Genomic DNA, 13,029 nt, shown 5'->3' with positions numbered 1-13,029 from the left:
CAAAGAAACAATCATGTCAAACTTAAGATGGAGATGTTTAATACTAAGGTCAACCACTCCTTCCTACGCCAAAAGAACACATTTCACTAAAACCATGGCAAGCTTTACCAAGTCTTTCCACTATGGAGCTCTATGTTTGTTTTCTCATTGTGGAATTTATAACACTTGTGAAAAGAAAGAATGAGGTAGGACCAATATCTGCTAATTTAAACTCTCATAGATATAAGGATCATGGATTAAATGAGTTTGTTATTAAAAAATACAATTTTAATATGATATGGCATGTCAAAAGAATAAAGGTGAAAGTACGTCTCAATTGGAGTATGCTCGTGTGTTGGGAAGCTTAATGTACATCATGAACTGTACACGANTTTACATTAAGAACGTTCCAAATCATATAGTCATTGTTTGCTTATATGTTAATGATATGCTAATAATGAGCAAAGACATTGCCGACATTCAAGCTACTAAGCGTATGCTTTCTAGTAAGTTTGATATGAAAGACTTAGGAGTTGCCGATCTAATTCTAGGAATTAAAATCCAGAAGACTCCTCAGGGTCTAGCTTTGTCTCAATCCCATTACGTGAAAATGGTACTTGAAAAATTCAAACACTTGGAATTTAGAAGTGCAAGAACTCAAATTGACTTAAACCATCATCTTATAAAGAATAAAGGTGAAAGCACGTCTCAATTGGAGTATGCTCGTGTGTTGGGAAGCTTAATGTATATCATGAACTGTACACGTCCTGATATAGCTTGTGCAATAAGTAAACTTAGTCGATTCACAAGTAATCCCATCAAACATCACTGGGTGGCAATGAAACGAGTTCTGGGATATTTGGAATATACCCAAGACTACGCTTTACACTACAATATACATCCTGCGGTTATCGAAGGATATAGTGATTCAAATTGGATAACCGGCTCAACAGAAACAAAGTCCACAACTGGATATGTTTTTACTGTTGGTGGAGGAGCAGTATCTTGGAAGTCTTCCAAACAAACGTGCATCGCTCGCTCTACAATGGAATCAGAGTTTATAGCTTTGGATAAAGCCGGTGAAGAAGCTGATGGCTTCGAAATTTCTTAGAAGACATTCCGTTCTGGCCAAAACCTTTGGCTCCTATTTGCATACATTGCGATAGTGAGGCTGCAATAGGACGGGCAGGGAGTGTTATGTATAACGGAAAGTCTCGTCATATACGACGAAGACATACACCGTTAGGCAACTACTTTCTAGTGGAATTATCACTATTGATTATGTAAGATCAAAGGATAATGTGGCGGATCTGCTTACAAAAGGCTTAACTAGAGAGGGAGTTGAGAAATCATCTAAGGGAATGGGACTATGGCCGAGGACAAGTCAACATGGCGGTAACTCTAGATCTAGGTTCAAGGAGCTCAAACAAAGTTGTGATTGACCGGTTCAACATTGTCAAAATAAAATCTTTGGTCCATTCTCGTGATGAAGACAATGTTCAGTAACAAGGATAGAACTTTACACGTTCTTTAATAATTACCTAAGTTTGATGAGGTATTTATCAAATAGTGTCAATCTAAAGGATTACACGTTTAGGAATCACCTATGTAAGTGTGAAGTGGAAGCCGCTTCAATGAGAATTCTGTAAGGCCAATTCTCTACGCACTTATGAGACCAGGCGGTGTTCATGGCTGAAACGAACACAACAATGAGAACTAAAAGACGGTTAAGGATTGATTGTGTGACATATGGTTGTCTCGGTATACACTAAAGTTCGACGGTTCAAAGATATCAAATCTACCGATTGACCGAGTATATCCGACATATGTTCACTACGGAAAGTTCAAAGGGAAACCTACTTATCCAGATGCAATTAATCATTACTTGCAAAATCACATAGCTTTCATCTATGATCTTTCTTGATACAACCATTCCCATTCATGTGGGAGATTGTTAGACTTTAAGCCATTGGGCTTTAAAGTAGAAGAAGTGTGAATTGGAAATGGAGGGAAATTGAAAATTTGTAGAAGTGAACTTTTGTCTTGCACTTTGTCCCTCATTGGTGAGAGACAACCACATTTGTGTTCTTATATATAGAATCACTTCTTAAAGCTCTTAAAAGGAGTTGAAGAGAATGAACCCTCGCGCCGTCGTCGCTCGCTCGGCTCGGCTTTGGCTTTGGCTTTGGCTTTGGCTTTGGATTTGGATTTGGATTTGGATTTGGATTTGGATTTGTCAAATGATCGATCGATAAGATTATTTTTGGACAAAATTTATTTAATTATTTAATAATTAATTAAATGCCAAATCACTGCTGAAAATATGCCAGAACCTTGCTGAAGGTTCAGAGGGCCTCTCTGGCCGCGGTTCTGCCGCGACCGCGGTAGAACCGCGGCAGGCAGGTTCAGAAGCCTCTCTGACCGCGGTTCTGCCGCGACCGTGGTAGAACCGCGGCAGGCAGTGTATTCTTCTGAAAAGTCACCTTTTCCAGACACCTCTTCTGATAATTGCCTATAAATTCTGAGGCAAGGCACCATTTTCTACACACGAAAAACACTCCAGAACTTCTTTCTTTCTGAATATACTGCATTCTAATTCGCAGTCTCTCTCTCTCAAATTCGTAAGTGTGATTTTGCTCTGTTCTTTAAGTTCGTTGGTATCCTGCAGTTTGTATTGCCACTGTTGCAGGAAGGTTTATTCCGTTTTATCCTAGGAGGATTTAATCCATTACCTTGGCAACGTGTGAGGGGGTTAAAATTCCTTAAGGACACACAAGCAAATTGTGGACTCGGAATATTTCTTAAACTCTTCTGTTTTTCCAGTTTCTTTTATTTTTCTAACAGTTTTTTTCTGAATTTGTGTTTTAACACAGTAGCGCTTACACTGTCTTCTTCAACCGATATCTTCTTTTCAATCTTTCGTCCCCGCTTCCGTCGTCTTCGAAACTCACACAATACCAGTCACATGCTCGTAATCGGTGCGAGCTATTTGCTGACTCATATCCTACCTGTCTTTACTGCCACGTGTCAACGCGTCGAGCATCCACCTGTCATTCATTAATTTACCTCATACAAAAAATATACTATGAAAGAGTATAAAAGTATAACAACAACAACAACATAAAAAAAAAAAAAAAAAAACAGTGTAATCCCATAAATGGAGTATGAGAAGGGTTTTGTGTACGCATACCTTACCCCTACCTCATAGAGATAGAGAGGTTGTTTCCGTGAAAGAGTATAAAAGTAATTGTACTATAATTTGAAGGTGTATGAGTGCATATAAGTATGTGAAAATACTTAAAAATATCAATATTGAAAGGATGGAAAAGTTGAAGGAATTTATGGTGCAACCGAGTTTAGTCATGCTGCAGCTACTGATTTTTATGAAGGAAAAAAGGCCATTTGGTCAGAATACTTACCCAAGGCTGTCGCTGTTGTGCTAGGTTTTATCCCTGTAGGCATGAGTCGAAGTAGGAAACTTCAGTTTTCTAGGCATGGCTACAACCGTGATTCCTGGGGCTACAGTTATGTTCCTGTTTTATAAATAAAGAAGAAACAACGACATAGAAGCAGCAGCAACCCATAGCAAAGAAGAAGCATCAATAGAGAAGAAAACGTATATGAAATTACCAAATATTGGATATCGTTAATCTATACTCTATATACTATATTAAAAGCACGAAGGCCCTTGGCGAAATGTCGTTCGCCTTTTTTACCCTTTAGAAGTAGATTTCACATTGGTCAAATTTGTAATTTAATTATATTTCTAATATTTAAGACTTTTTAATCAATTAGTTATTAAAACCTTCCTTACTTGACAAAAAGACATAATGTTAAGGACTTTAAATTTAATATACTTGTCCTATAAGGCTATACTTAATTATATTACGACTAAAGTTTCACGGCATTCAAGAGTTATCTTATATTTAGGGTTAAATTGTCACAGATACGGCCATACCAATCTAAGATGGACAAGAACATGTTGGACCACTTTTTTCTTCTATAATGAAGGATCACGTTCAGTTTGAACTGCCTTAGTTATTGTTCAAATATCCGTTTTTCAAAAGGTAATTTAATTTTTTTCATAACATGAATCCTCTCTCAAAAATTACTCCAAGCATCTATTTCAATCAAGAACAAAATACGAGATCTAGCTAGCTTCTTGCTTTACTTGTATTATTTATCTATCTTGTATGATGTTATTGCATTTTTTAATAGTAGGCCTTTTCAATTGTTGCCAAGATATGATGTCTTTTTTGAGGTGATTTAATTTTTGTTATCGATTATATGAACTTTCTCTCAAAGACAATGTCGCCTCTCACTGGAGAACAAAATAAGCGTACGTCTATAGTGTTATTATTATTTTTTGACAAAAATTATAATCTATTTTGTTTTGTGTCTCACACCTTCATATAACATATCTATTGGGAATAACCAAATAAATAATACTCGATTCTTCTTCTTCTTAAATTAAAATTCACAAACTTCACAAAAATCAGAATTAGTTAACAAAAGATATTTGCCAAAAAAAAGAAGTAGAGGTGGAGAGAGTTTTAATATTCAATTTGAGTTCAAGAGAAGAAAAAAACCAGATTGAAGTGGTTTTCACTGCAAGCCATACTTGTTCGAATATCAAATTTTACATGTAATTTTACAAAGTCCCTTGGCAAAATATCGTTCGCTTTTTTTACCCTTTAAAATTTGAGTTTACATTGGACAAAATAGTCACTTTATTATTTTTTCTAATATTTAGAAATATTCATTTAATTAATCTCCTACTATTTAGGAATAGTCATTTAATTAATTTCTTACTATATAGGAATAGTCATTTAATTATACTCCTAATATTTATAAACTTTTATTTTTCATTCAACCCATTTATATTTAGGAGTACTAAATTTCTTCTTCTAGGTTTCGGAGGAGGTTTCTTTAGTTAATAAAATTCTGCCTAAAAGATTCAGTTTTTTGAGTTCTCCTTTTAGGTTTAGGAGGGGTTTTTCTTTAGCTAATAAAATTTTACCTAAAAGTTTAGGTCTTTCTTTAGTTAATAAAGTTTTGACACAACCAAAGGATGTGGTGCAGTGGATGAGACTGCTCCTCCCTTAACTAGAGGTCTCGAGTTCGAGCCCTGGGTATAGAAAAATCCTTAGTAGGGAGCGATTACCCCCGAAAGGGGCCCTACGCGGCGCGAATCCGGATATAGTCGAGCTCCAATGTGGGTACCGAACATTGTGTGGGTAACCAAAAAAAAAAAGTTTTGACATAGGAAAAGTAAGAAAAGTTTCGGTACTAACTTTTTAGGACTAATGTTTTATAAACTATATTAGGTGAAAATAAGCCTTTTGAACTAATTTATATAATAATGCATCAAAGGACTATCGTAGGACAATATTTATTTATTTACTGAGTTAACATATATATATATATATATACAAAAGATTTAGGCACTTGCACTTTTATCTTTAGTATTTCTTTTTAGTTTATAAAGAATATTTAATAATGTTAACGTTGTTTCTTAAAGTTTTGTATGCAATGATATGGGATACACGCGCAACGCGCGTACCCTAAGACTAGTTTTAGTAAAAAAATGGATAAATGACAGACCAAATAGGAGGCCTCGTGAAATTTTTATACTCCCTCTATTCCAGTTTACGTGAACCTATTTCCTTTTTGGTTCGTTCCAAAAAGAATGAACCCTTTCTAAATTTGGTAACAATTTAGCTTAAACTTACAATTTTACCCTTAATGAGAAAGCTTTACAACCACTCAAATACTCTGGGGCCCTTTTTGACTTGTTTAGAACCACAAATTCTAAGTCTTCATTTTTTCTCAAACTTCGTGCCCAATCAAACATGTTCACATAAATTGGAACGGAGGGAATACTATGTGCCCGTTTGGATTAGCTGATTTGAAGTAGCTGATAAGCATTAGGTGCTGAAAAACACTTTTTAAGTGCTGAAACTGATTTAATAAATAAGTAGTTACGTGTTTGGGTAGAAGTGCTGAAATTGATAATAAGTTGCTGCAGTATTTAATAAAAAAGTTCTGATAAGCTCTTTTTCTGTTAAAATGACTTAAATAACCTTAGAACTGTTTACACTTATAAGGGCGTAATTTCTTCAAAATTTTAGATTCTAGATCGATACAAATACAAAATATTCTATTTGGCATTTTATTTTAAATACACCAAAAATTTGATATGTCCTCATTTATTACATACAATTCAAATATTAATACACAATCACATAGATATAAGTATACAGGAAATAGAGAATTTGCTTATCTTAAATAGTCAATGAGAATTGCAGACTTGAATAGGTGGATGGTAGGGGCAGGTGGGGTAGGGGGTGGGGGGTTTAGGTTGAATACTTGAGACGGTGAGTATCGACGTAGGAGTTTTGTTCTAAGAAGAAATATTTTAAGGATAAAATAGTAAAAATTTTGGTCAAAGTTAAAGTGCTTATAAGCTAAAAATTCATAAGTTGGGGGTTACAAGCTTATGGCTTTTGACTTATTTTTAGCTTATAAGCACTTGGCTTATAAGTACTAAACACTTTTAACTTTACCAAACGCATAGATAGGAGTGGCAAACGGGCGGGTCAGGTCGGATATGGTTCGGGTCGAAAATGGGTAATGAAAAAATGGATCAATTATCCGACGCGACCCATATTTAATACAGATAAAAAACGGGTTAACCAGCGGATAATATGGGTTACCCATATTATCCATGACTTCTTGTATATGATCACTTTTGGGAGAATTCTTGGTCTCCCTAACTTGAGGAACCCCCAATTTGAAGCTTTACAAATGTAAAAGTTAGACTCATTGGTTATCCATTGGTTACTCATTGGTTATCCATTTTCTAAATGGATAATATGGTTCTTATCCATATTTGACCCGTTTTTAAAAAGTTCATTATCCAACCCATTTTTTAGTGGATAATATGGGTGGTTAACTGTTTTCTTTGAACCATTTTGCCACCCCTACGCATGAATAAGCCGAAAAGTACTTATAAGCTAATTTGACCAGCTTATAAGCTAAAACGCCTTCTGTGTAACTTTCCGAGAAAAAAAAAAAAAACTAGGAGAGCCCATCTTGAAAGCTCTTACTCTATGCAGGCCCAAAAGCGGCCCAACATAGAACTGTATTACAAAACCAATTGGCTATCCCTCCAATAGATTTTTCTTGCTTGCCAAAAATGGCGTGCAACTCAGGAACCTGCCAGTCCGGTTGTTACAGAGACTCCTCTAATGAAGCAGAAGAACATCCGCCTGTAAAAATTGCAAATGAAGCTCCAAACGACGTCGCTAACGGTAGAAAGAGCACCGAACAATTATCTATCGCCGTCTGTGTTAAATGCAAGGTTAACAAAACCATAGCCTCCGCTGCCTCCGCCGAGGGAGGTGGTGACTTTAGCGGAGGAGATAGCGGAAGGTTCTGTGCAGATTGCTTCCGCAGTAACCTCTATGGAAAGTTCAGATATTCTGTCACATCTAATGCTATGATTTCGCCGTCGGATAACGTCCTTGTCGCTTTCTCCGGCGGTACATGTTCCAGGTTCATCTTATGTCTTCATTTTCATATGTAAATTGTATTCTTAATTCCCAAAGATATTTGCTTTTCGAGATTATATCTAGGGTTTAGGGTTTAATAATTTTGATTAAATGTAGTTTCCTACTGATTTTTGGTTCCTGATTAATCAGTTTATTTGTTTGAAAATATGCTGATGATGTAGAGAAGACTCTTTATTTTCGGTCTTGGTTTGTTCATTGAAAGAAATAGTCAATCAACGGCCGTAATGCCAAACTAGTTGGGGTGATATGAATTGTCTATATGTGCCCTGCTTGCACCCCAAGGGTGTGCTTAGTGGTCAATGAAGTTGGTGGAGAATAATGACATCTCATGTTCAAATTCAAGCGGAGGCAAAAAATATTAGGTGATTTTTTCCATCTGCCTAAGCTTTGGTTAGCAGAGTTACCCGTACATGTAGGAATAGTCGAGGTGCAAACTAGCTGGCGTGGATACTACCGTCATAAAATATGATTAAAAAAAAATTCTCATGTTTCTTTTTATCAATCTCTATGTATTCCACTTATTTGTGTCTATTTAATTCAAAACAATTAGTATAAGAACAGTAGACATCTGTCATGTTCCTCAGTCTGAAATGTGTTCCCATGCAATTTATTTGTCAAAGTTTTGGGATTTTTCCAAGCATATGAGGGAACTTTAGTAAAAAGGGTGTGATCACCGAGCTTTCATCTTGTTAACTAAGTGTAAAGTTTGGACTCAATTGACGGGGATACGTCTTTGTGTGACGAGTGTGAATCTCCTTATCTCCACCAAATTTCCTAGTCGTACTTCCAGAAAATCCATTTCCTGGTTATCCACCTCATATTTGTGTTACAGACAAAAACTTCATACTTAGGGCTTGAGCTCGTGAGTTGTCTGTGTTAGAGTTATTACCTTGTCTAACTCTGTTTTCTATGCAGTGTATTATATGGACTTTAATGTATTCTTTGGTTGTTGAAGTGTCCCCTGCCCTCTTCCTACTCTATTGATTGCTATCCTCTTATTTTGGATGTTGGATTGTAGTAGAAATTGAGGAGGCAACAAATATTGGAAGTTTGATAGTTCACTAAATTTGTAAATAAACCGGAACCTCTTTCAGCATCTTAAAATTCACCATCCATTTGTGGATAAATCTTAAAGTACGTGCATGCATATGCATGTGTGAGTGTGTGTATCTGTAAACTTACTACTAAAGATAGAGAAACATACTGTCAACACTTACTAATTAAAAGAAAGGGTTAAAAGTAGGTCTTCTAGAAACAATAGCATGTTGTAATTTCTCCAGGTTGATGAGCACAGCATTTACGTGTTCTTGGAATGTAACATCAAAGTGTGTCAACAATGGTATATATCATTGCAGTTAGTTAAGCAGACTGCTGTTTGTTATGACTTAAAAGGGATGTCGAGTAGAATGCAAGTCTTGTGTAAAAGGTATGTGATACCATGATGTTTTACTTTTCTGAGCAAATTCTTTTATCTTCTAGGGTGGCTCTGCAGTTTACACATGAGATGCAAAGCAAAGCTCAGAAGAACTATGATGCCAGTCCAGATAGAGCATTACCAGTTTTTGGTGTTGGGGTTGCTTTTATTGATGAAAAAGCCATTTCTGCTGTTTCATCTGATGATCTTGATAGAGCTATTGAGAAGCTGAAACTTATCTTGTCAGATTTGGCTCCACCAGTGAAACAATTCCATGTAGTTCCAACAGAGGCCATTTATTCGCTGAAAGCTGGTGATGCAAAAGATAGACTGAATGAATTAATAAATGCTGTTAGTGATGTCACAGGAAAAGAAGATCTTGTAGAGCATCTTCGCATGCTCTCCCTGCAAAAGGTTTGGCTGCTTTACATAATCACAATCTTGAGCTTTGCAGGAGAGACATAGATCCCTATTTACATATGTTGCTTTACTATGCAGATAGCTCTTGAGCATGGATATACCAAAGTTTTGCTAGGAACGTGTACATCAAGAATAGCTTGTCGTGTACTTGAAGCAACTGTCAAGGTAGGTTCTATGAATCACTCCCTCTCTTCTTCTGCGGAAAAACTGAAAGTGTTAATTCACATGGATGCATGATAAAGAAAGCTTGTCCTCTGGCAAACTGAAAAAGTTTGGAACTTTGGACTTCAATATGACATGATCCAAATGGAAACAATGAAAGGGATGGAGTAAATTATAAGAGAAGAATGGAAGTGTGAAGTGCCTAGATTTGGTCCATCCTCTTCCAGATAGATGAAGAGATTAATACTAAAAAATGTGATTATCCATGATTCATGCAGAATAGGTTTTCTTTTTTAAAAAAAAGTTAAAGCATTGCTTATGAATTTTGATACTTCGAGTTTTTTTTTGATAACTGAGGGCCAGCGGCGCGCGGTTTGGAACTCGGTGGATAATGGACCCGCTCCTCTACCCTTCTCCACTTAAATATAGGTGTTTGTATGAAGTTCTCTTGTATATTCCTCTCAGGTCATCTTTCGTGGATTAACCAAAATGCCCATCACTTTCATTATCTTTTTATTGTGGTTTATTTTATCTGATTTGATCTATATTTTTAATTACTCATTTCAATGATCATAATCCATGTTAGTTGTAGTATAAAAGATCAACTCTAGAGCTAGTAACTATATATCTACACTAATCACCTATCTATAATTTTCAATGTCATCTCTCATATCTTTGGTTACCCACTTGAACAGAAGAGTGATGAACAAAAAGAAAGAGAGAGAACTATCTAATGTGCAAAAAGTTTTGGTTTTTTCCAGGGCAGAGGTTATTCTTTAGCTGCTGATATCCAGTATGTTGATGCAAGGTGGAAGATACCTGTGGTTCTTCCCCTCCGTGATTGTCTTATTCATGAGTTGAATACGCTTTGCAGCCTTGACAGGTTTGTTGCACTTGAAATTCAAAATAAATTTAATTCTTGTTTAGCATTTAGATATCCTATTTTTATCGCAATCTCATGTAATTTCTGAATCTGATTATTTCATTTCTTTTTTCCCTTTCCTTGTGTGTCAAAACCATTACTTCATGGTGGGCCTCAACGTACTTTGCCAGGGCAGTTTAATGACTGTAGAAGTTTTTAACGGAACACATGCTGGTATCAATGGCTTGGTCTCCTCATTTGTAAAATTGTTGCAGGTAAAAGCAGGTTAACTGTATTGGTTTAATTTAAGTTGATGTGGTTTCATGTACAGTGCAAGTGGCATTTTAGGCAAGGAAAAGACTCTAGATATATAAGAAATCAAAAATTGGAATATTGTAATATAACAACGCACGCAATAGCTGAAATATATTTAGCCTGCCGAGACACATGCTTTTAAAACTTAATCTTGGTTCATGGTTAATATTGTAGTAATTGCTGGTTACTTTAACAAGAAGGAAAAATATTAGGGAATAAATTACTTTATTATAGATCTCCTAACTTGTTATTGTGAGAACTGCCTATATTCAGTTATCCTATGTGTTTGTTGTTCTAGTCGTGAATACTGCAACTTCAAAGCCTTCACATGAAAAATTCAAAGTAGCTTTTAATTTCAGGAGGAAAACCCTTCCCGGGAAAGCACAATCATGAGAACAGCTGGAAAGCTGACACCTTTTCATTTCAATAGAATGTCAGAGGACAATAACTATAACGATCAGGTGGCATCTCAAAGGAGGCAAAAGAAATACAACCTGAAAACTAACGATGCCCTTCCTCCCGAGTCATTCTGTCGTATTTGCAGTAGTCCTCTAAAAATATCCACCGTCGGAACTTCAATTAGTGTTGACAATGCGAAAACTAGTCTCAATGCAATAGGGGCTGCATGCTGTGCAAGTTGTCAGTTTCAGGTTCTTCCAGAGGACCCCTCATCTCTGGAGCACTTCATTTCTCTCTTGCCACCATCAATGGTTTCCCAAGCAGAGGATGGTGATCATCTAAGTCAGAGACAGCTAAGGTATGAAATTTCATTTGATGTTCTTATTTCTGACACATTAGCTTGCTTTTGGAAAACCATTATGTAGCTGCAGATGGTTTGAATTCACAGAGGCGGCGTCATGGATCTTTAGAAGGACGATGCCTTTTGAAATTAGCTTCCTTTCACTGTTGTTGCTTAGAGAATATTGTCCTCTATTTTCTTCTCTGGGCTGCCCAGGGTTCAACATTTCAACTTTAGAGATGTTTTTGGAACTAGTTTTTTTAATTTGTATTAATAAAAGCTTTATCTCCGTTTCTAGTCCTAGTTTAAAACTTAGGACACTTATTTTTCAAGTTTAATTGCCTTGTTTTCAGGGAGCAAATAGAAGACTGCTTGCTCTCGGACACCGAAGACTGAGCATGATCCTGCTGATTAGTTTTGCGAAATATCCGACTGCTGCACTGAAACACAAATCACGTTTTGGTCTCAATTAACCTCTATGTCAACTAAAGAATTGTTTGTTACTTGAGCCCGGAGGAGCAGGGAAACATTGAAAGACGTGGGTGTGGGTTTTGAGATTATGCCGAGGTTCCCATTTCTATAAATATCAGTACACCATGTTATGGTAGAGTTGGCCACTCGGCTGATGCCTTGGGTACAGTGTTACAGAAAAATTATCTGCTACCAAATTCTCTTTGGGTTTTCAATCTGTTTTGTAAGTGGTGGTGTATGTCACAGAAAAGTTTATGTTCTTTAGGCCAACTTTTTTAACATTTCATGCCCTTCAGTTTTGGTTTAGCGCCTAAGCTACATTGCAATGTTTCTCAGACACTTTTTACATGTTGGAAGATCACCTGCAAGGTGAAAATGTTAGATAATCCTCTCTTGTCTGTTTCATGTATGAATTCTAAACTAATGAAACACAAATTATACATTACATTTATTAATTCAATACGAGTCGATCCGCTCTTCATAGAACAGAACAGGGGAATTATTACATGGAAGTAGAAATACACGCACTAGATAGAATTAAGGTTGATCTCTCTTGCCAGAAAAGCTTAATAGCTGGGTGTATTTAGATCAACCTAGTAGCAGCCGCAAATTTCACTGGGGCAGCCCATAGTACATGGATCCTGATAAACATTCCCCTGATAGCTCACAGAAGGAAAAGACTTTTCTCTATCGTCATAAGAGCTTATCGTTTCACTCCATTGTTGTGTGTTGGAGGCTGATTCATCCATTGATAGCACGATACGCGATAAAGCTGGGTAACCATGGTAGAATAAAAAAGCAATAATTATCAGAATAATAAGAACAATGGTACTGTTTCTGGCCATTGATAAAAACTTCAAGGTTTGGTGAAACCCTAAGGCATTTGTCAAATGAATAAGGCTATAGCAAGTGACATTATATAATTGCCAGCTAGCTCTTATTGTTTGGTCTCATCATTTACAGACTGTGAATTGAATTTGAAGTTCAACGCTAATCTTTAAAGTCAGTGTTGAAATATATTCTAAACTAAAGTCACGGAGAGGACCGAAGGCTGACATATTCGTGGCCAATCGAGGGAATGAAGATTCTTGAC

The 13,029-nt window shown here is 36.3% G+C and overlaps 1 protein-coding gene across 1 annotated transcript; it reads left to right on the top strand.

The window, feature by feature from the left end:
• LOC109233054 (cytoplasmic tRNA 2-thiolation protein 2-like) lies at positions 7,162 to 12,796 on the top strand. Its single transcript, XM_019398802.1, has 7 exons — positions 7,162 to 7,536; positions 9,033 to 9,381; positions 9,466 to 9,552; positions 10,311 to 10,432; positions 10,608 to 10,686; positions 11,086 to 11,483; positions 11,819 to 12,796. Exons 1-7 carry the CDS (start codon positions 7,178 to 7,180, stop codon positions 11,859 to 11,861), a joined length of 1,437 nt encoding a protein of 478 aa, XP_019254347.1. The 5' UTR covers positions 7,162 to 7,177; the 3' UTR covers positions 11,862 to 12,796.

This window comes from Nicotiana attenuata, chromosome 10 (assembly GCF_001879085.1).
Source record: "Nicotiana attenuata strain UT chromosome 10, NIATTr2, whole genome shotgun sequence".
Taxonomy (NCBI): Eukaryota; Viridiplantae; Streptophyta; class Magnoliopsida; order Solanales; family Solanaceae; genus Nicotiana; species Nicotiana attenuata.
Note: the sequence above shows the minus strand (reverse complement) of the source record. Positions and strands in the feature narration are given on the sequence as shown.

What these genes read in the sequence shown, in the direction of transcription:
- LOC109233054 (XM_019398802.1), top strand. Translation starts at nt 7,178, where the DNA reads ATGGCGTGCAACTCAGGAACCTGCCAGTCCGGTTGTTACAGAGACTCC. An exon ending in TCCGGCGGTACATGTTCCAG is followed by an intron (nt 7,537 to 9,032) that starts GTTCATCTTATG and finishes TTTATCTTCTAG; the next exon opens with GGTGGCTCTGCAGTTTACAC. An exon ending in CATTTGTAAAATTGTTGCAG is followed by an intron (nt 10,687 to 11,085) that starts GTAAAAGCAGGT and finishes TTTTAATTTCAG; the next exon opens with GAGGAAAACCCTTCCCGGGA.